Raw genomic sequence first — 24,874 nt, forward strand, 5'->3', positions numbered from 1 at the left:
CTCCACATCATTTAAAAAGTAAATTTTAAATTTTTTTATTCAAATTAAAAAAATAATATTAATTCAAATTAAAGAGAGAGAATATTAAATATAAATATTTCGTTAAATATTAAATATTAAATATTCCAAAAAATAAAAAAAGAAAGAGGAAATTTCTCTCTCCTCTTTTATTTTTTCGAAATATTTAGTATTTAATATTTAATATTATTTAAATGCGTGGAGGAGAGAGAAAATTTCGACCCTTTAAGGGCCGAAATTTTCTCTCTTTAATTTAAATTAATATTATTTTTTAATTTAAATTAATATTATTTAATTTGAATTAATATTATATTTTAATTTGAATTAATATTATTTAATTTGAATTAATATTATTTAAATACGTAGATGAAAGAGAAAATAGGAGAGAAATAATATTGGTGTGGGTTGCCTTATTAATTTGTGGGGTGCTTATACCATTATCCATAGGACATAAGAGGTAATATTATTTCAAGTATAATGGCATACTTGTCCGTATTGAAAGAGACCGGTGTTTACCGCTTCAGCAAAAAAATTAAGTGATCCAACTTCACTTAATGCTTTTCACTTATTTTTCAACAATAAGTGCTGAAAATGTGGAGTAAACAAACGTGTTGATTGCTGAAATTGAATTGCATTCAGCATTAAGTGCTGAAATCAGCGTTAAACAAACACCCCCTTAGTTTTTAACTAGAAGAAGTGTCATTTTATGGTGAAATCAGAGATTGTCTTAGGTCATGTAATCCCCAAAAAGGAAATAGATGTCAATAATGCCAAAATCGAACTAATTGCCAATCTTCCACTTCCTAAAATTATTAGAGAGGTAAAATCTTTTTTAGGACATGCTGGCTTTTACCAAAGATTCATAAGAGATTTTAGCAAAATCTCAAAGCCTATGAGTGATTTTTGGCCAAGGATTCTCCTTGGGGATTTGACTCCAACTACTTACAAGTTTTCAATAAGCTTAAGACTGAGTTAATTTCAACACCCATCATTAGACCTCCAGATTGAAATATCTCTTTTGAGGTGATATGTAACACTTCTGATTATGCTATATGAGTCATACTAGGACAACGATTGAACAAACTTTCTCATGTCATTCATTGTGCTAACAAAACTTTGAATGACGCCCAATTCAATTACTCCACCACAGAAGTCTTAGCTGTAGTATCTTCATTAAACAAATTTAAATCTTACTTGGTAGGATCTAAGGTGTTGGTCTACACTAATCATGCAGCCCTCACATACCTTCTTATCAAGAAGGATGTTAAGGCTTACTTTATCCGTTGGGTTCTTCTTTTACAAGAATTCGATTTTGAAATTCGAGATAAAAATTATCTAAAAATGTGGTTGCTAACCACTTTTCTAGGATAATCGTTGAATGCCCACTCAATTCCTCTCCGGTTCTTGAAACATTCTCAGATGAACAACTTATGACCATCTCACATCAAGGAGTCTTCTCAAGCCTCATGTTCTTTCTGCACCAATTCCCGAGAAGCCACTGATTCTCTATATTAGTGCACAAGAAATGTCACTTAGAGCATTGTTGGCTCAAGAAAATGTCGAAGGAAAAGAAGGTGCACTCTACTATTTGAGTCGAACTTTTGTCTCCAATGTTCTATGGTACGCTAACACTGTAAATTGCATTGTTACAGAACAAATATCTAGTACTTGGTCCAAACAAGAATGACTTAGATTTCTAAACAATGTAAAATGGTACTTTTGGGATGATCCTTACTTGTTTAAGTATTATAATGATCAAATTATCAGGAGATGTTTCCTAGACAGTAATCACGCTCAACTTATGTTCTTTTATCATGACCATGCATGTGGTGGTCATGTTAGTGGAAAGAAAACCACTAACAAAGTGTTGCAAAGTAGTTTTTACTGGCAACCAATCTTTTGTGAGATGCACGACTATTGCAAAATATATGATAGGTGTTAATATTCAGGAAAGATCTCACGCCGGAATGAGATACCCCTACAACCCATCCTTATAATCAAAATATTTAATGTTTGGGGCATTGATTTCAGATGATCATTTCCAAATGGGTCCAAGTTATTACTTGTAAAATGAATGACAATAAAGGGGTAGTCATGTTCCTCAAGAAAATCATATTCACACATTACGGTTCACTCCAAGATATCATTAGCGATGGGGGAAATCATTTTTGCATTTATATTTTCAAATCTATAATGCAAAAGCATGGGATAACTCATAAAGTTGCTACCCCTTATCACCCTCAAACGATTGGAGAAATAGAAATCTTTAATCAAGAGATAAAGATAAGTTTAGAAAAAATTGTTAAAACCACTCGTAAAGATTGGTCCTTGCGACTCACAGATGCCCTGTGGGCATATCACACAGTTTACAAGACACCCATAGTAATGTCTCTATACAGGTTCATATTTGAAAATGTTTATTATTTGCCAATTGAGTTAAAACATCAAGCATAATGGGCTATTAAACACATAAACTTTAACCTTGATAAACTCCAACTCAATAAGCTAGATGAAATTAGGAATGATACCTACGATTTAGCCAAAAAATACAAAGATATAACAAAAATGATGCATGATAAGTTAATCCTAAAAAATATTTTAACCAGGGTAAAAATTCTGCTCTGCGACATCAAGTTACATCTTTTTTCTTGAAAAATAGATGGTCAAACTCGTATATAGTCCATTTTGTGCACCAATATGGTGTAATAAAACTCTGAAATCCAAAGGATGGGTCAATTTTCAAAATCAATGGACAAAGAATTAAGTTGTATTTAGAGTACTCCATTCTAAAAAATGATGAACTCCAACTCGAAGATCTTATTTATTAGGATTAGAATTGTCATCTGTTTAGTTGAAAACGTTAAACTTAACGTTTTTAGAAAGTAACCCATGGTTTTAAAGTTTTTAGGCAATCGATTAGTTTTTTTAAATGTAATAGTGTTTATTTTCTTATGAAAAATGGATTTTAATGTTTTAATTTTTTTTTCAAGTCACCTATATCAGAGATATATCAAATCAAGTATTTTTCACCATTTTTTCCTTATCTTTTTAGTTATTTTCAATTCTACATTTAATGCACTCATTCTAGAAATTAGAATATTGAGGACAATATTCAATTTAGGTTTCGAGGTATGGGTTGGTTAACCAAATATTTGTTTTAAGTTATATTTTTGAAAAAAGAATAAAAAAAAGAAATTGGCATTTTTTTTCAAAATAAAGCATGAGTAGATGTTTTTAGACATTTTATTGAAACTAAAAAAATTAGAATTTTTGTAATAACCCTTGAGATTTGAGTCATTCCATTGTCATTCACTTAGCTGATCTTTTAAAGAATTGCATCTCTAAAAAATTCACTATATATTTAACTAGTTCTTAGAGTCTAAGTTGATATATTAGGGTAAAATCTTTGTTTTCCTAAAGTATTAGAAAAAAATTAGGTCTAGTGAACTCTGACTTCCTGTCCTTTGATTGACTAGTTAGAAGAAAAACATAACTAGGTATTTATGTATGAGACAGTAACCTTAAGATTAGATTGGATATCCTAAAAGACTACTTACTACAAAAAAAGAAAAGAAAAATGTATCAAGAAATTTTTTTTTGAAGTATGAAATGCAAAATATAGTAAAAAGATTTTTTTTAAAAAAAGTCAAAAGTCAAAAGTCAAAAGAGTGAAAAAGTAAAACAAAATAGTCCAATGTGGCCAACTTATCTATGTTGAAATAGGTTGAAAGTTGTCAATGGTAAAAATATAAATAAACTAGAACCTCACAAATAAAGTCCCTTAGAGGTATAAAAATGGCTATCCACACCTCTCACTACCACAAACATGATGATGAGTATAGAGTTAGATTTTAAGTTAACTCGACTATATTAGATAAATTGAATCTAGCTCTATTTTATAAAGTTGAATCTCAAAGTTCTAGTCAAAATTTCACTATGCACTAAAGGTCATGGTATTTCTAGAATTCTCCTAATGGATTTGATAATGGCTTGGACTCTATTAAAAATAAATTACTAATTTTCTGCTAAATCTAAGTTTAATTTAATGCTTTCAAATCTTAACTTGGTTAAACTTTGATTCAATATGTAAATCCTCACCGGTCAAATTCGTCTATTAGTAATAATTTAAGGGTTTAAGAGCTTACTGCATTCGCTAAATATAATTGGAAGGTTTACGAAAATAGTATTATTTTTATTTTTTATTTTTTATTTTTATTTTTATTTTTGTGTTTTACTTAGGATTAACAAAATCTAAGTTTGGAGGTGTGTTAAGTGCTTAAAAATGTGTATTTTTCATTTTTATAGACCACTTAACAATATTTTCTAACCTAAAAGTTGTGATTTCTTCATAAATTATGCAAAATAGTTGATTCATCAAAAGTTACACTTTACTAACTAAATTACATGTATTTTCACGAATTTTTAGGGTTTAATTATATATCTATTTCTTGTAAAAAAAAATATGAGAATTGAATAATCAAAAAGTGAAAAAATATTAAGGTCAAAGTCAAAGTCAAAGTCAATGCACAGTCCAAAGAGATTTTATAGTTCCGGATTGATAGAATCAAGCTCTAAATCTGTCACGTCATACCATTTTATCTATAACTTTTGACTTACTTATCAAAATAAGGTAAAATTCTAGGTTTATCAAATTGATTCAGAGGAGAACAAATTCGTACTTCACGCAAAAAAAATCATTTAGATTTTGAATTGGTCAAAAACACGTAACAACTCAGAAACTCCAAATTTGTCATGTTTCACAATTTTAGATGTAACTTTTGACTCGATTATCAAAAATAAGAAAAGTCAAGGGGTTAGAACACTAATTGGTAGGAAAACATATTTATATTTCTCATAAAATATTAGATTCAAATGAAAACAATGGCGAAAAAGTATCACCAAAACAACCCTAATTTTTACTTATAAAAATACCTTATCATTTTAGTTTTTGGCTCTCTCTTCTCTCTTTGAACCCTCTATCCTCTTATCTTCTAATTCTTTTTTTCTTTTTTTATATTTTTAGGTTTTAATTTATTTTTTTACAATTGAAAGATACATTGTTCAAGTTAATTTAAGAGATCAATAAAAGTTAAATATAAGACTTCAAATTGTTATTCTCTTTGAATAGCATTTTTTGAAAACTTGTTAGAAAACTCTCATTTCAAAGTTATTTTATCAAACTATCACAAATCTAAGACTTCAAACGAGCTCCGCACCATGAGGTCGAGGAAATCAAAAGGCTCATCCTGTTAGATCCCATTCTTGGGTAACTACTTCTTATCATCAAATTCATCAAATCAAATCGCTGTTTTCAAATCTTGTCTAAGCAAAATCTTCGGGCTCGTACAAATAAGGGTTTCGTCTATTCTTTGTATGCAATTCCTACAAAAAGGGACAGTTGTAAACACCCAAATTTGACAAGCCCTCGATGCAAAGTATCCCAAATCTACAAAAATTGGAATGGGTTCTCAAAGCCCAAACCTTCAAAATTTTCTTTTTCTTTCAATAAATTGCTTAAGGCCCTTCTTATGTGGCCCATGGGCTAAAGACCTACCTCACCCCTCTTCCACATTATTATCACCTCTCAACCCAACCTAACTTTAGTTCAATTCAACTCAACCTATTATTATGTCTATTCAACTCACCATCTAACTCCATTGGATTTAAAACCTATTACCATAGCTACTCAACCTACTACCCAACCATTATCTCAAACCTAATCATTCTACCCAAGCCTAAAGATCACAACCAATCACTTAAGATCATTAAGGTGGGACATATGTCACCACCTCAACCCATCTCCCTTATTCAACTACCTACCCTCATCACCTTTCTATAAAAAATCATCTACCAATATCTTAACCCATACTTTCCTCTAACCTACCCCCATCATTCTCTTCAAATCCATCCTCACAAGTCATTTCCACATCCTTTTAACTCATCTATACACTCATTCTCTTCAATCAATTCATCTAAACACTCCATCTCCATACCTTTTGGACACATGTCATCATATCCTTCACCTTCTTAAAACTTAATTACCTAATCCTTTACACAACCCATTCTTCTAACCAAAATCACATTCCATTTAACTCACTTAACACTCAATCAACCAAACACCACTCATATTCTCCAACATAATACTCAATCCAAATAGGATGAAGGATCAAACCCATTTGGGTCACAAATGACCCATTTAAATCCTGTTTCACAAATGCCCTTTCACCACCCTCAATTTATATACATCCCCTCTCACAAACCTCACACCATTCTACCATTTCTCATCATTTCACCCCATCCGATCCTTAAAAATAACTCCCAAAATCTTATAAAACCCTTCATTCTCAACACAATCCCCCCTCCATGAAAAAATACGCACACAAAAAAGTACTTGAATTTTCCCTCAATAACTCTCTCAACTCTTAACCCTCTACTCACTCTCAAGTAAACCAAGACAAGTCAAAGAAGACTCATCGTTTTAAAGTCAAATTAAGATCAAAGTGGGTTTTTGGACAAAAAGAAACAAATAATCCCCCTTCTCTCCCCTCTACTTCTTCTCTCCTTCTCCTTACACTTATGCACACACCACGAAAAGTTGGAACCATAGAAGGGCCCATTTTTCAATAAGGAGGCCTTCAACGGTTTAAACCAAAATTAAAGTCCCTATCCATACTTTTTGACTTTTCTTGTTTATTTTCAAATTGACCAATCCAAGGTTACCATTGATGGTGGAGTGAGTAGGGTGTCTAACACCTTCCCTACTCCCTAATATGGACTCCTTACCTAGATCCAAGGTGGACCAATGGACTCTATTCATACAAGAGTCACTAACAAAAAAATAATTTTCAAAAACTATTTTTCGGGTGACCATTCACACCATTTTACAAAAGATGATGGTGACGACTCTAAACCCAAGTAGGAGAGATATTTGGAAACGAAAATCTCATGTCCACAAGGACAACGACTTCTCCATTCCTCAATCACTCAATCAAATCAATAAGTTCATTTCAAATATATTTACTATTTGATTTATATAGACCGCTTCTGATTCATCTATACACAGTTACCACATGACCTTAATCTAGATCTTTAGTTGGATCTTCTACACTGAAATGCCAAAAATGGTCATGCAACACCAATTAGTGTACACAAATTTCAAGGAATTATGGATGTGGTCAGATTAGCCGACACATTTTATAATGAGAAGAGGGACATCATACCGTTCATATTCAATTACAAATTTAAATTTATACAAGGAGATTAGGGTAATTTTAAGGTGCCTTTATGAAGGGTTTTTTTAATAGACTAATATAAATTTAACAAAGTACACTCATCTTCAACCTCTTACAAACTTTATATTTTATTTTTATTTTTTTTATTTAAAAAAAACTCCATTGGTCTTTTTATGAGTAAGGTAAATTTATTTTAACTATTCTACCTCTTCTTCAATAGTGCCGAAGACCATCAGATTTTCTTTTTCTCTTTACCAACATCCATCAGTATTAACTTCCTTGAAAAACCTATTATGTTACAAAATACCCTAGAGATTGAAGACTTTTTTATTTTTATTTTGAAAAAATAAGGATATTTTGACAAGAAGTTAAAGATGAAGGCAATTAGGTCATTTTATGTTAGTCTCTCGTAGAAGACCAAAATTAAGAGTCACGCCATGAGTTTGGAAACTTGATGGGCATGTCTTATTTTCCACAAATAATCATATTTAAACCAAAACGTATGAAGGGAATTCATATGTTCAACCATAATCTTGACTTTGCCAATCATGATTTAGTTTCATAATTAACATGGGTCTTGTTTAAATCAGGGAGTGGTTCAACCCAAAGAATAGAAAGCAATGGTAGGAAAGTCCTGAGTGGAGAAGTTAACTTTTGATCCCATATATATTTACAGAAGAACAAGAAGTACTGCTCCTGTACATGAATGCGCATGGCATTAAGAAGACAGTTCAATGTACCAATAAAAAAGATTTACAAGGACCTGAGAATGTAATTGGCTTAAGAAGATGGTTCTCAACTACTCTTTAGGTGCTGTTTGTTAAACTGAAAAAAAAAAAGTGCTGAATAGCATTAAGCGCTGAAATTTATAAGCACTAAATTTAAGTGCTGAAAAAGTTGTTTGTTTAAATGCTGAATCATGTTTGTTACACATTGCTGAAACTGATAAATTGTCTTTTTTACCCTTACAATCATATTATACATTGTTTACATGTTTCAAATGCTTATTTATTATCAAACACAATAAAATATATTATTTCTTATAAAATTAAAATACAATTTATTTTTAAATAATAAATAATACTCAAATAATATTCAATTTATAAATAATAATTTCTATTTATAAAAACCCACAAATTTCAAATTAAAAATAATAATGTCATACAAGCCACCAAAATTTGAAATCAACTTTAAAAGAACTTAATTTTGGATGAATAATTTTCGATGGAAATGAAGGATGTGTAATTATAAAAGCACCCTATGAATTAATAAGGACAACCCACATTATAGCCATTTTTTGTTTTGTTTTATATGGGTTAAAATTTTTGGAATGAGCAAATTTTTAGTGAGGATAGTCTATATGGTCTAGAGATCATCCTCACCAAAAATCAATCTATTTTGAAACTTCTAACTCGTTAAAAATAGTTTTTTTTTTAAAGGGACAATTTACGGTTCTTGAATTTGTTTTGATAGGGTTAGAAGTTTCAAGATGTGCTGATTTTTTGTGAAGATGATCTCCTCATTGTAGAGATCATCTTCACCAAAAATCAACTCATTCCAAAAATTTTAACCCATATAAGACAAAATAATTTAGTTATGGTGTGGGTTTATTAATTTGTGAGGTGTTTATATACTTACCATGGGATATAAGAGGTAATATCCTTTTAAGAATAAGGGCATACTTGTCCATGTTCAAAAAAACAAAGGGCATACTTGTCCGTGTTGAAAAAAGCGAAGTGCTTACCGCTTCAGCACTTTTTTTCAGCATCAAAATAATGCTGAATTTTTTTCACTTATTTTCAGCAATAAGCACGAGTAAACAAACGCGCTATTTTGACAAAAGTGCTGAATTTAATTTTTTTCAGCAATAAGCACTGAAATATAGCGCAAACAAACACCACCTTAGTCAAATTTTTTTAAGCAATTAAAGAAATTTTTAATTCTAACAAGAAAGCAAACAAGAATAAGATTGACAGTTTCAGTTTCTTAGTGGCCAGGTTCAATTTCATTTTGTTCAAATCATTATCAACATTCCCATTGATCACTATTTATTTATTTTACTTATAAATCCATAAAAATGATGGCTAACAACTGTCGTTTTTGTCGACTGTCAAACACAGTTGTTTATTCTGACACTTTACCTATGGATTTCAGCTGTCAGCAAATTAAAAACGACTCCAATTAAAACAACTGTTGTTGCAACGATTAGAGCAGTCGTTTTTTGCTCACTTTGACGTAGTAGTTTATTCCATCCAATGTCTGTCATCATTGTCTGTGATACTTGGCATCCTTGTTTCCATGTGCCCACAAATATTAATTCTTTGTTATTTTGATGCAATTTGGATCATATTTTTAAATCGACAACTAAAATTCCACTTTGGAGGGTTACCGTTTGTATATATCAATCGCACAAGCACCCATTCCTCACATTGCTGACATGAATGTTGTGGGCATTCATTGGAATATTATTAAAAGGAAGTTGCTGTCATATAAATCAAGAACCATATGTTTGGTTCTTTTTCTCTCATTTTTTCAAAGGTGATCACTTAAGACAATAAATATCAAAAATATCAACCACTTGTTTATGAGGATCCCTTTGGGCTCCATTGTATAGGTATTGTGTAAAACTATTTAATTATGATCTCAAACAAAGTCCGCCACGGTTAATTTGACATATTTAATAGTGTTCTTCATATAGGCTTTTGATGCAGCAAGGAAGACACCTCCATGTTTGTTTTACATCCATCCATTGGTAATTTTCAGTAAATGGATTTATGTTGATGACATTATATCCTCATTTCACCATTTTTGTCATGAATTCTAAAATGTTGTCTTGTAAGTGCAAATGAGGTATACCTTTCATCTTCTAACTGTTGACTAATTTTTCTTGAAAAAATTGTGGTTTTTGGCTGGAGGTTGAAGATGAGAGGTCATTTAGATTATATTTTGTCAGTCTTCCTATCTAGTGTAATGTGTAGAGCATAGACTGAGGTTAAGGGGGGAGCATGACACCAGTTTTGAAAAAATAGGGGCATTAAAATTCACAAAAACAGTTAAGATTGTTAGACGACATGGGCCGTGAAAGATAAATATAGAATCTTCCCCTAAAATGAACTGACAAGAGAGATTCACTATGAACAAAAACAATTCAACTGTTAGTTTTTCGTTATGAGTGAGACTTTCTGATCATAGAACACATATTTTCTAGAAGGTGAAATAGAGTTCACTATAAGAAATTTTTTACACCAGGTGTCATCCAGGAAATTTCCATTTCCAATCAACTTTTCTTTTACCTTCAAAACAAACTCTTTTGCGACAATCATCTGTCTGTCGTTAATGTCCAAATTTTCAACTACACTCGTTCATAATTTATTTTATTTTTATGTAAAATTTCCGAGGTAGATTGCACAGAAATTCAACAAAGAATGACAAATAGTTTAGAATGAACCAAAAGGTCAATGGGAGCCAAAAAAAAACCATTTTTTTTTTTTTTTGGGTAAAACATATGGTATGAGAATTATAAACCAATGATCACATCGCACTTTGATGATTTACCTCTTTAAGCTAAGCTCTTGAAGTACCTCCGTGGTCCCGTTCAACATGTTCGACCAAATCTACTGGATCTCGGAATCCTCTACTACACTTGGGACAGACATCAATTGTCACCTTTTTAACACCAGATCGATTGCCACTACCTTCATGGACTTTCTCCACATGTTCTACCAAAGCTGAAATAGAAGAGAACTTTGCCCGACACTGAGGGCATTCCTCCACTTGGCTGTTACTGCTGCTGCTGCTTTGTCCGACACCATCCCTTCCCTTCTGCAATGCTTGGCTGGTTGCAATACTCAACTTTGCCATGCCAGCTTCAGCCGAGGCTCGAACGGTTGAAGCAGCATTCAGAAAGCTTGTAGCCCATTTCGGTGATGATGCATTGGGACTGCGATTCGGCCTTGACTCGTCTTTTGGATTCCTTTTTAAAAGACCTATAAAAGGGAAACTAGAGACAGTATCGGGTTTCTTGGGTCCTGGACACTTGTGGTCAGGCCCAAACCGGTGCTTCAAACAGTGTTCTACGGTACAATCTCTGCATCTGATTGTGTTCGAGAATGTTAGTGTCTCTCTGCATCCGGCAACGGGGCACCTTTTCTTTTTTGTTACTCTCTCATAGTTTGATGGGTCACAGTCGGTATTAACATGTGTCTCCCACGTTATGTTTGGGTCTTCGTCGGGGACCAGACGGACTCCTTTAGCACAAAGAGGGCAGATAACAACTGTGACGTCCTGTCTGTTGGCATTTGGACAGAGATGTTTAGTGTAACTTCTATGTTCTAAACAGAATACCTGTCCAAGATTTTGGGAGACCATAATAAGCAGAGATCAGAACCATAACTTTGATTAGAAACAATAGAATAATTAGCAGGAGAGTAAGAAGCAACTCTAATAATGAGGAATGGGTTTAGTCCATAATGGTAGCAAATGGGGGTGATTGACAAATCATCCGGCACACTAGCTCACACTTAAAGATAAAAGTCCTCAAAGAAGAAACCCCTGAATCATTGAATAGCTTATGCTAAAACAAAATTAAACATGGCAGCTTCATGAACTGGGTATTCCTTTGTGTCAGAGATAATCATATTTTAACATAGTCACCAAGTTGGGATCCGGGAATATGTCGGCAAGGGAAAAATTCGGTAAAATCAGGAAAAAAAATCAGAAAAATCAGGCCAGGTTTAAGTATGTGTAATTGTTCATGCTAAGTGGTGTTCTCATATTATATCACCAAATCTCGTATTAAACCAAAAAAGTAAATCACCAAACATCCATATATATATATATATATATGGGGAGCGTTCGGCAGACAATCTTAAGGGGACAACGTTAGGAGACAAAATTTGTCCTTTATGACTTAAAAGTTTCGGATTGGGCTGATTTTTTGTAAGGATGATCTCTATGTTGAGGAGATCACCCTCACAAAAAATCAGCCCAATCTGAAACTTCTGACTCCATCAAAAGTGGTTTACATATTAACAGTAAAAATCAACAGTTAACAATTCTAATAACTTTTGATGGGGTTAGAAGTCTTGGATTGAGCTGATTTTTTGTGAGGATGATCTCTATGATGAGAAGATCATCCTCATACAAAATCAGCCCAATCTGAAACTTTTAGGCCATAGTTTGTTTCCCAATGTTGTCCCCCTAAGATTGTCTGCCGAAGGCTATCCTATACATATATATATATATAGTAGAGCGTTCAAGGGACATAAGTAAACATATGTAAAAACAATCATTTTTCAAAATATGGGTTAGACAGTTTCGGATTGAGCTGATTTTTTTGTGAGGATGATCTCTATGATGAGAACATCATCCTCACAAAAAATCAGTCCAATCTGAATCTTCAAACCCCATCAAAAGTGATTTAGAATGTAGACTGTCGATTTTTTACCAATAATTTGTAAACCACTTTTGATGGATTTAGAAGTTTCAGATGAGAAGATCATCCTCACAAAAAATCAGCTCAATCCAAAACTTCTAACCCATATTTTGAAAAATGATTGTTTTTACTTATGTCCCTTGAACGCCTCCCATATATCTATATATATATACCCGTTCAACACCCTAAGCTTTACCACACACTTTAACAAAAGTGTTTTGTCCTACATGGGTTAGAAGTTTTGGAATGAGCTGATTTTTGGTGAGGATGATCTCCTCGTTCCAAAACTTCTAACCCCATCAAAAATGGTTTACAAAAAATGGACGGTCCACGATTTTTCAACTTATAAACATGGGGCTAAACATTTCGGAATGGGCTGATTTTTGGGGAGGATGATCTTCTAATCATAGAGATCATCCTCACCAAAAATCAGCCCATTCCAAAACTTCTAACCCATGTAGGACAAAAAACGTTTGTTAAAGTGTGTGGTAAAGCTTAGGGTGCTGAACATTTCCCATATATATATATTATCCTTGCATCCACAACAAGTAACCACAAGTCCACAACACATTCAAGGTGTATATAATTTAAAATATAAAAACATTCAATATCATCCTCATTTGCAACCTTAATATCTAATGCTTCATCAATAAAAAGGTCATCATTATCTTCATCAAGGTCATCTTCGCTTACTAGTCCTTCAATTTCCTCTTTTGTTTTAATCTGATTTAATCACAAAGATCACGATTTGATCAAGAAGTTCAAGATTTAATTGTGATGTGATGTAGGACATCTAAAATTTTAGTCAGAGGGTCTTAAGTAGTTTCTTAATTCTAGTAGAATTTATTTTTATTTTCTAGCTCTAGGAGGATTTCCAATTTCTAATTCTGATAGGATTTCTATTTCATAGTTGCTTTAGGAATAGTATTCCTTGTTAGTTTCTAATTTTATTTTCTTTAAGTTTCTTTTTTTTTGTCTAAATTCATTTTTATTATTTAGGCATATAATTAGAAGTGCTCTTAGGTGTCCAAATCATGGTTTTAAAATTCATTTTGATGTCTCGTCCATGAACAAGACCAAGTCGTCCAATTTATTCGAGCCGTCTCGTTCAACAATGAAATGATTTGCCTATCCGTCTTGTTGGTGGATGATATCAAGATGAATCGGATGAGTCATCTTGGTCTCGGACAAGATTTAAAGCCATGGTGCAATTGAGTTATAAGAAGTTAGTATTATATTATAAACAGGTAAGTTAGGTTTCTAAGTTTTTATGATGGAGTTATCTATATAAGGAGGTTCAAAAACGAAATTCAATCAATTCAAATCTCTTTTACACTATCTTAATAATTAATTTTCAGCTCTTTGCTTTATTTTCTTCCAAGCTATTGCTTGTTTATCAATTGGATCTATTGATTCACACGTTTTCGCTATGTCACGAAATTCGTAAGAGTCACAATTTATTGAAAAAGTCATGATTAAATTGATGAAGGGAAAAAAAGTAATGATTTAATCGTGATTTTTTCAGTTAAGTCCGAGAATTTGGAAACTATGCTTCCAAAGACGGGCAAACCACAAGCGAAATCAGTCTCCTCATAATCCTCTTTCTATTATTGAAGGTTGTGGATTACCAACATAGAAGAAAGATGAGATCAACATAGGAAAAACCTGATCAATATCAAGAAGATGAAATCAATGGGATCAAATTACTTGAGTGAAATTACACCAAATGGGAATAAGATTCAAGGATTTGTCACAAGATCTGTATATGGAACAAGTGTCTATGACCCAAGAAGCCCAATTCAAGTGTCTGGGCACAAGAAACGAAAGTTCAAAAAACCCCCCAAACTCTATCATGCTCTTAGTCACCCAAGAATAAGCAATGGGATCAAATTACTTGAGCGAAATTACACTGAATGAGAATACGATTCAAGAATTTGTCACAAGATCTGTATATGGAACAAGTGTCTACGACCCAAGAAGCCCAATTCAAGTGTCCGAGCACAAGAAACGAAAGTTCAAAAAACCCCCCAAACTCTATCATGCTCTTCGTCACCCAAGAATAAGCTTTCTTCTCGAAAGCAAAACTAATGACATCAAAGTCCCCAATGGAGATCCCAACAGCTAGCAATAATGTCATTTGTGTGTGCACATTTATATATATATATATATTTGTCATCATGGTTAGCTCCTAAGATTTTCAATTTTTATCCAGAAATTGGAGTGAATAGAAGCAGAAGCAATGATTTCCAACCCTTCCATGTATTTGGGTAGAAAAGGATCTACCAAATTGATAAAAACATTGAGAGCTCCATTTCAATTTTCAACTTAGTTATACCTACAGTTACAAATTATAAATCAAAATTATTTCACAAAAAAGATTATGTAATCCAAACCATTGTATGCTAGTAATTATGTATTCGCAGACACCAATGGTAGCAACATCAACAATAAGGTCAAATGAGAAGATGATCTACTGAAAAGAAGCTGAATTACAATTACACATAATTTCAAGACATTGATTTTCACACAATAAATTCCTTCTGAATACACAAAACTATGCAGACAAGCAAGTGACGACCAACCGATAGCTTCATGTAGACCTCCTCACAATTCAAGTATGGTGTTCACATACATATAGAATTATGATCAACTACTAATAGCAACCTCATCAGAGATTTATCTCAATTGCATGTGCTAGGGAAAACAAATCTCGATACATTATCCAACTTAAGGTCATATCTTCAAAAAAAATATTTCTCCTCAAATCTTACCTAACTTCCTTTTCGGCCTTCCCCTCATCCTTTAACGACTCTTTGGCTTGTACATGAGCACTCCTACAGTTGCCATCAATGGTTGTTGTAGGAGCAATAAATTACCCTTAACATGTGTTAAAACACGTGACACCCCATCTTGCACTAAAGAGGATCAATTTAATTGTAATATCAACCAAAAGGCCCAAATCAATTTCATCAACCTTGATATTAGTATATTGGGGACCTTGGATCCCTAGAGCTCAAAAGCAATTACGTACCTAGTCAAGAATTAAATTTGAAAGATTGTTTGGTCCTACGTAGAGAAATAGCTATAAGGAGTTGATCCTTAGTAGGGAAGATAACTTTAAGGAGGTATTCCCTAATCTACAGATAACTCTAAGGAGATGGTTACTAGTCAAGAGATAGCTTTAGGAAGGCGGTACAAAGTCCAAAAATAACTCTAAGGAGGTAGTCCCTAATATAGCGATAGATTTACAGAGGCAACCTCTAATTAAGAGATAGCTCTACGGAAGCGATCCCTATGAAAGTGATAGCTCGAAGGAGACGACCCCTGTCAAGAGAGTTGTGGGGAGGCTGCTTCAATATCGAAGCATAATAAGACGACCTAACATCACATCCAAACATTGACATGTAACCATCATGGGTAGAAAAGCTTCCACAAAGTCTAAAAAGAACCACGTGCTGCAATTCTCACTAAGAATGATATGATTAGAAAAAAATATGATATGAACATAAATGACAGAGACCAAGGGAAAAAATTCCTACTAAAAAAAACTTTGTTACTCTGTCAAAATTTTTACTAACTTGATCATTGCAATGCAATTGTAGGGTCAATGAAACTAAAATTTGATCACTAGAATCATTTATCAACACCCTTTATTGCAAGTTCAATCATGTACCTTGAGGTGTGTCTAGCACAGATTAAGCATAATTTATTACTCCCACAGTCAAACTCTTCTCAGTGGTGGAATAAAATGTAATTGTGGTTTGCCGTCAAGAAATCAACTCTTTTTTGTCTGTTACTATGGGCATCATGGCTTACTAGGTTGCGAATTAAATTCCTTATTTTCAACCATCATAATAGCCAAGATTAGAACAAAAATTCATTTTTCATAAAGAAATGATCTTATGATGATTCTATCCCCCTTCTGTTGTCGAGGACACCTTATAAAACTTGTGATTCTTAGATTTTTCCTCATTGATAAACTACAATTTGTTCTAATTTTATTCAATCCAAGAATGGGTTTGAGTAGTTTCTACCATAACACGGATTGCGTAAGGGCTTGATCCCATCTCGTTTTACATATACGAATGTTAATAAGAAATTGTCCCCCTTTCCAAGGATGTGTTTTCACGGGCCTATTCAAGGAGTAAACACAAACACATTCCATTCTCGAAGGGGAAGTATTAACACGAACCAATTCCGAGTATAAGTAAAAATCTATCCCATGTCTTGGGTAAGGTGTCAAAACAAACAGATTTTGAATTCCTCTTAAGGGGATAAGGGTAAACCTATCTAGGTAATTGTGTTTTAATCAGATGAACTATAATAAAGTAATGAAGTCCCTTGCAAGATAGGATCTACAAGAAGATATGGATCAAGACAGGTAGTTCCTCCATTCCTTCTGAAGTAAAGTGTTGATACAAACTGATTTCGAATGTATTTGGGTGTAAATTCGAACTCACCCATTGTCAAAGATAGGTGCACCTCTAAACCCATCCCATTGCCAAATATGGATGTAAATTCGAATTCATCCCATTGTCAAAGACAGGTGTAGCTTCGAACGCATCCTATTGTCGGAAATGGGTATAACTTCAAACCTAGCAAAAATATTTCAAATGGTTGGTTTGGCCACAAAGATGTGCTATAGGACATTGTGCAAGATCTTGTATCAAGATAATTAATTCTCATTGGTCAATTTTGTATCCAACACCACGACACACCATAAACCTCATGGGAACAAAAAAAGGTTTTTTCTCTCTTTTTCTTTTTTTTTCTTTTTGACCTTTTCCACTTTCAATGGTTTGGTCATGTTGCTCAGATCCACCAAATGGGGGGAAGTTGGGGCATCCCATTCATTTAAACTACTGTTATTTAGAGAGGGGGAAAGCAAGAAACCCATCTTTTCTCTTTACTCGAAAAAGAGAGGATTAACTCATGTTGTTTTGGCTAGCTTGACCTGAGATGAATCACGTGGCAGCCCTCAATGATGGTTAGAAAAGCTCAATTGCGGAGGAAGATGGTCCGATTTAGACCTCGAGGTAACCCCAACAATTTTTGTTATGGTTTCTTCTTTTTTTTTTTTGGCAAAGCTCAGATGAAGGAGAAACCCCTAACAATAACCTGTCATAGCCTCGTACAATTTCTTTTTTGTATCCTACAACTCTGAGACAAAAGAAGCTGAAATCCTTTATTATTGCAGATTGGTTGCGGTTGTGATTTGATTGCCAAAAATTATTTAATCCACGTTTACTTCAAAGGGTCTTCAGAGACTCATAACTCATCAGTAAAAAGTCCCAACACAATGTCAACTCAAAAACCTTGAGGAGCTTGGCGGTGCTTGGGTGGGGTTGAAGTTTAGGGTACAAAGCTTGGCTCCCATCTTTTCTTCTATCAATTAGTTCCCAATTTTACCCAATTTGAGCAAGGGGTGGCGAGAGACCTATGAGGTGATGAAGCTTTTCTCATTTCTTCATCTCCATCTTTCACAAGTGAAAAGGAAAATTTCATATAAGAAAGGCCAAATTAAAGAAATAGGGATTTCTTGAAGATAGGATGACTAAAAGCAAAAGTTTTAATTCTTATGCAAATAGAACAAGAAAAGGGTTTTTTGCCTATGATAAATCGTGGATCCAAGGGGTCTTGTAAACATCTCATGGTCTAGATGGCATCACAACAACATAGGTAAATTAAAAAAGTTGAAGGATGTGTCTTGAGCCCCCAATTTGTGGAATGAGGTAAAAAGAACGTAAAAACCATTATCTGTAAAAAATTGTCCTGGATGGCACCAAGATTTGTGGGTTCCTAACTTCTTCCATCTTCAATCTTGAATTTGATTTGATGAGGGATTCTAGTTATCAAACTTCTGCTTTGTTAGCCCCACGATTGCATTTCAATAATCAAGTTAGTAAAACTTTTAGCAGAATAACAAAGTTTTTTTTAGTCATAATACATCATTTTTCCTTCATAATTTATGTTTATTTTTTGAAAATCTCTCATTGTATCATGTTTTTTCCTAACTGTATCATTCATGTTGAAAATTGCAACACATAACTCTTTCTAGACTTTATGAAAACTTCTTTACCAATAGTAGACATGTGTCAATACTTGGTTGTATTTCAAATTGTATTATCATGCCTAGAAATTGAAGCAACTTCTCGAAAATTATCTCTGAAGTAGCCCTAAAACTGTTTTTCACCCAAGGGCCTTGTCCCTAGAGCTATCTTCTAACTAGGAACCACCTCCGAAAAACTATCTTTAAAGTCTAGACTAGAGCCTATAAACCACATCCCTAAAGCTATCTCCGAACGAGGGACAACTTCCTTGTAGCTATCTCAAGGAAACTATCTTCGAATAAGGGACCACCTTGATAAATTTATCTCTAAAGCTATCTCCAATCTAAGGAATGCCTCCCTAGAGCTATTTCCAAACAAGGTAACACCTTCTTAGAGCTATCTCCCTACAAAGGTACCTCTGTAGAGATACCTCTCAAGTAGGAACCAAGTAATCTCCCGACTCAATACTAAATTTGTTTTTAGCTTGGATTCAAAGTTTCTAATATATGAATCTTGAGGTTAATAAAGTTGACTCAAGCCTTCCTGTTAATATTTTTTTGATAGGTAAGCCTTCTTGTTGATATTACAATCAAATCGACTCTCTTTATTACAAGTTAAATCTCATATTAAGAAGAATGTGGCCCAAGTGTAATTTATTGGTACCACCATTCCATTGCACTTGACCGAACCATCTCTATCGAACTCCTCTATTGTATCACCCATTGAGTATACTCATAGATTCATTTGGATGCATTCATTTCCATTTTTTTTCATGTTGCGCCTAAACCATATCAACTTTGCACATTCTATATAAATTTTTTAATTGCTTAGCCTTCTGCTCCATGAAATGGTCAAGTACATATCATTCTAGAAGAAAATCTTCACTCTAACCACCCAACTCAAATTCTATAAGGCGAATTATCTTTAAGCAGTCTTTCCTTATCTAAATGGTCGTCTTCTATCTCCTAGTTCTCGAATTTGATTAATGTCATCCTAATGACAACAACAGGAGCATCAAAATGATGGATAAACAATGTAATTATTGCTTGATCATATAGGTAACAACAAAACACATATAGGGTCTTTACTACATTGATGACACAAATTTACATAAATATGTTTCCAAATACATATCACGACGCTTATGATAGTATCGCCCTCTATCTTAATCATGAACATAAAACTATTTTAAAAATAATAATAGTGAAAGTAAGGGCAGAGCCAAGATTTTTCGTGTAGGGGGGCAACTATAGTTAGTGGTAAGGTTGACAATCTTGAAAATGACAAGTTTGGGAGAAAAATTCTAGTATTTTTTGCTAGAAGTTGAAGAAAATGGTATTTAGATCATTTCTTATTAACCTATGAGAGAAGACCAAAACAAGGGGGCAATGTCATCAGTTTAATAGCATGAGGTATCTCAAATTTCACCCAAACGCCTACTTGCCACCTTCAACTCGGTCTTCTCCAATTAACAATGGAAACTGACCTTACTACCCTTTTCCTCAACTTGAAACCAAATTCCTTTCGAATCATCATGCCAAAACCAATCATTTTGAACCTCTGGGATAGATTTTTTTCACCTTAGTTTTCAACCTTAAGTTTAACCTATTTTATCTTTTAAATATAAAGAACAAATATAACCTCTGAAGTAGAAGATGGTGAAAAATTTTTATACAAAATACTAAGATTTTATATTAGGGATTAAGGCAATGTTCAAAACGATGGATTGAAGATGAACTTAAATAGATCAAAATTAATTTTGTTGAAGTACTTGAAGATGGCTGATTTTAGGACGAAAATATGAAGTTTTTTTGTTACAAGTTGAAAATGAGGGTATTTTGGTTATGTTTTGTAAGTTTAGACTTTAGAGAAGAAGTAAAGGTCTAGGGAGTAGGGAGGCATGTCATCACCTTGAAAACACGTGGAAGTCTCAAATATTAACCAATTCCATAAAGGGGTTTCTATATCACACAAAAAATTGAGGGGTGGAGGCTAACAAGGTAAAAGGGGACATGTTATCAATTTGAAAACTAAGTTGGGGGTATCTCAAATATTCACCTAATTGTGGAGGGGGTTAAAATTGGGAGAGGAGGGGGGGCAACACAATCAAGGGGAGCTTGTTATCAACTGATAACATAGGGGTATCTCAAATTTTCTCAAAAATAGAAGGGTACATGTGATCGTCCAAAAAAATGAAGGGGGAGGGGGCCTCCCCTGGGTCCTTCCTGGCTCTACTCCCTATTGAAAAGGAGCTTTCAATCCCCATGAAGTACTAGCAGACTTACAATAGAAAATTTCAAAATGCAGAACCAATGATAATTCAATTTTTTTCACATGAAAAAAGAGCAAAATACTATTTTGTTTAATAAGTCCATTGTAAATGACTAGCAAGCCCTTTCACAAGGCTACTTATAGTAACAACCATTTCCACATGGGTAAGAATGTTCAAGGCATATCTTCAAGAATTTAGCAAATAACATACTCCCATGCAATGTGGAGAGTTTACCATAATGGTCCACGCATAGGGTCAATTTAGTAAAGTGACGTTCAAGCTGTCAAAAATCCAATCATTGGGATTTAAAATGAAGAGGATCCAAGATCCTTTAACATGGTAAAATGGACACATTTACCGCATAAATGAGGTGTTAGCCAATTTACCACAAATATATGCAGAACATCAAATTAGAACTTTGATTATTAATCCATGAAGTCCAAAATCATCCATGGTCTTCTTTTATTAAAGTGATCAAAGGCCAAGCATAGGAACACAAAAAGACTAATGCCTCTTTTTTTTGGGTTGAAGATAGTCGAGCTATCATAACCCTTGGTTGGGCCATCTATTAAAGGAAAAAAAGTTTGGCAATCCTCTTAAAGAGCATAATTTCAATGAAAATGGTCAATGATTACAAATGCTATGATCGTGAACCTACGAAATGACTAAAACACCCCATGCACTTGAGTTCTTCCTTTTAATCATGTAGTCAATTCAAACAATTGGGTCAATAATGCAAACCATAAGTCTTCCTTTAGAAAGCTTTAAAATAACCAACACACAAGGTGATGAAACCAAAACAATGCCATGTGCACAAGGGCTAAAAGGTCACTCCACATGACCAAAACCTTTCAAAAAAAGGTCATGGTTTTCAATGTAGGCCTTAACAAAGCCCAGAATGCAAAGTTACTAAAATGTCCCTGTAACGATCCTTATGTTAAGACTTAAAATTTCTGCTCCATTGACGCCTACGTATTTTTAGAGCATTGGTTTGGGTCTTAACATTTGGTATTGGAGCACTTTCTTGGGCTAAAGGTTGTGGGCTCAATGTACAATGAGGATCATGTGAAGGCTAAAGGGTGGAGGAAAACCCCCTCGAAATGGTTATTAGGAGGAAGATCTCCTCAAAGCGATCACCTTTGGTTTTTCTACGATTCGAAAGGTACATCAAATTCACATGAAGATTTTAAAGCTAGCAAGGACTTGAAGAACAAGCTTTACTCAAAAGAGATTTGAAGATTCTATATCTTCAAATTTTGACCTTGGGGACAAGGTCGGTTTTTATTGAATGATGTAATTTAATTAAAATAGGTAGAAAGTTTAGGATCTTTTCTTAGTGTTTTAGTTTAAATGAGAGAAGTGGTAGACGGGTATCTTGTACGTGCAATATGGATAGCTTGGTAGTTTGAAGAACTAATCCCTATTTTGTAGGAGATTAAGTTGTAAAGGGTACTTAGGATATTTTATTATCTAACTCTCCAGATTTGTATCAGAAAACATGCAAAGAAAATATTATGAAAGTCCTATTTGGATTTGGAGACTAACCATCTCGAATCTGGTTAGGAGTTCAAGTCTACCTCGAATGAGATCAAATCTATTTTTTCCTTCCTTTTTATTATTTTTTTATTCTCCAAAAAATTAGGTCAATGACAATTGGTATCTGCACCAACCCCACGTCCAAGGTTCGAGCCATGGTGAGGTGATTATGGAGAGAGAGAAAAAAAAAAAAGGGGGAAGGGGGGGGGGGGGGGGGTTGCGCTCCTGTGTAGTATGGGATATGGAGGGCGTTAAAAAAGAAAAGGGAAAAATGAGCTCTTCTATAGTATGAGATATAGAAGGGGTTCCCAAAAAACAAAAAAACAAAAAAAGGGGGCTCGCCATAGTATGGAATATGGAAGGGTCCGCCATAGTAGGCTACTGTGATTAATCTGGGAAGGAGCGACTTATGGAAAAAGTGAAAGGGGTACTTGGTACTTGGAAAGAAGGTCAAGGGGCTGGGGGCCTCGTCATAAAGTGGGACAACAAGGGCTTCGGCCTTGAAGCATGGGGATATGTTACGATCCTTAGGTTAAGACTTAAACTTTCTGCTCCATTGACGCCTAGGTATTTTTGAAGCATTGGTTTCGGTCTTAACAGTCCCTCTTAACCATAGTTACAAAGCCAGAGTATGAGTTGCTGGCCTTTGTTTGGTCATGCTGTTGTCTTACCATAGGATTGATGATTTGGTACCAAGTCAATGGGTTCTGACTTTTCTGAGAACCAAAAAATAAATAAATAAATTGATTCGCTCATAGGGTAGCCATCCTCCTCAAATAAAAACTTTATTTTGTTAAAAATAATCGTAAGGCTTGCAAGAACCCTAATTGGAAACAATTTTCTATGGAAAGTAAAGTATTAACCCGGAAAGCAAATAACAGACTAATTTGGAAAACAAAAGCAAAGTCCTAAAATCCTAATTAGAAAGCAAAGAAGAACCCTAACACAGAAGTCTGCTTCATTCATTATCAAGACTTGATTCCTCGTATTCTATTTTGCGCTGCGTTTTCAAAATTAAAATAAAATTTTCGCAGTATTTTTTCGCAATTATTTGAAATTGAAATGCCATTATAGAATCAAATACGACATAAGAATTCGATATCTATCAGATCTTTTCAACAAAAAACAAACAAATAGTCGAAGAGAGGGAGAGACAGAGACAGAGTCGAACCTTGGAGCATCGATCGCATGTGAAAGGCAAGAAATCGATCTGTTTGCAATCTTCGACAAAGCAATGCTTTCCGAGATCTGGAAATTCAGGAGTTCCCATGGAATCGAAAGTCTCACAAATTCAACAAAGTCAATAATTTTTAAAATTAATCTCTCTGAACAACTACCGAGTAATTAGGATTCCGTGTCTGCAAAATATAAATAAAAAACTTTCGATTTCCGCGTAAAAGAGAGAAACCGAGGAATCGAAAGTTCGAGAAGCCGTTGACACAGACTCCGCCCCAAAGCCAAACTACCACGTGAAATACAATGACCATATAGTTTCAAAAAGCTGGTTTCCGGATCGGGTTGGTACCCATTAAATCCGAATGATCTTATTGGACGAGCTAACGCATCTTATGAATTTATGTCTGTTCAAATAATTTTGTTTTTGAGTAGAGTCATGCTTGAGTGACCTCAAGCTTCAACCTCATTTTGTACTTCTTGACGTGAAAGTATACAAGACCATAGATGCTATTGAAAAGAGTTGTATAGGAATCATAAATGCTTTTAAAAAGTGTTGTGCTAGAGTGCCCTCAGTAGAGGACATGGGAGACACCTTTACGTGGTGGCGAGTGCATGTTCATAGATGCATTTTACTCATATCTTGGAGAAAATGTATCTATGAATTTACACAAGCCACCATGTCAAAATGTCCCCCGTGTGTCTCCCACTGAGGTCACTCCAACATTAATCTTTTGGAAAGCACATATGATTCATATACACTTTCGCATTAAGAAGTGCAATATAAGGTTTCAACCTGAGGTCACCCAAAAGTTCTTGAGTAAGTCTGGCCTTACTAACTTAGTAAAATTTGACTAAGGGTCGTTGAGCACACCTTGTAGCATTCAAAAACATGACCTTGCCAACATGGATATAGAGGACAAAATTTTATCAATTTTAAAAGAAAAGAAAATTCAAAAAATGCTTATTTTTCATCGTTGAATGTTAATTTTAAGTTTGGGAGTTTGGTAACCGTCCATTTTCAAAACCTATGATTAAGACCAAAAATTAGTTTTTCTTGAATTTCTTTTCTTTAGGATATGAGTTTTTCCATGAAATCGAGAGGGTTGCAGTCTTGGATTGATCATAATTCGATAATCCATTTGAGCTCAACGACCCT

The 24,874-nt window shown here is 34.0% G+C and overlaps 1 protein-coding gene across 1 annotated transcript; it reads right to left on the reverse strand.

The window, feature by feature from the left end:
• Window positions 1-10,502: 10,502 nt before the first annotated feature.
• Window positions 10,503-24,016, reverse strand: LOC147400399 (zinc finger (C2H2 type, AN1-like) family protein). Its single transcript, XM_086446082.1, has 2 exons — window positions 23,714-24,016; window positions 10,503-11,594 (listed from the first exon to the last, which is right to left on the reverse strand). Exons 1-2 carry the CDS (start codon window positions 23,810-23,812, stop codon window positions 10,815-10,817), a joined length of 879 nt encoding a protein of 292 aa, XP_086302208.1. The 5' UTR covers window positions 23,813-24,016; the 3' UTR covers window positions 10,503-10,814.
• Window positions 24,017-24,874: the final 858 nt, after the last annotated feature.

This window comes from Akebia trifoliata, chromosome 6 (genome assembly GCF_017979445.1).
Source record: "Akebia trifoliata isolate Shusen 1 chromosome 6, ASM1797944v1, whole genome shotgun sequence".
Lineage (NCBI taxonomy): Eukaryota > Viridiplantae > Streptophyta > Magnoliopsida > Ranunculales > Lardizabalaceae > Akebia > Akebia trifoliata.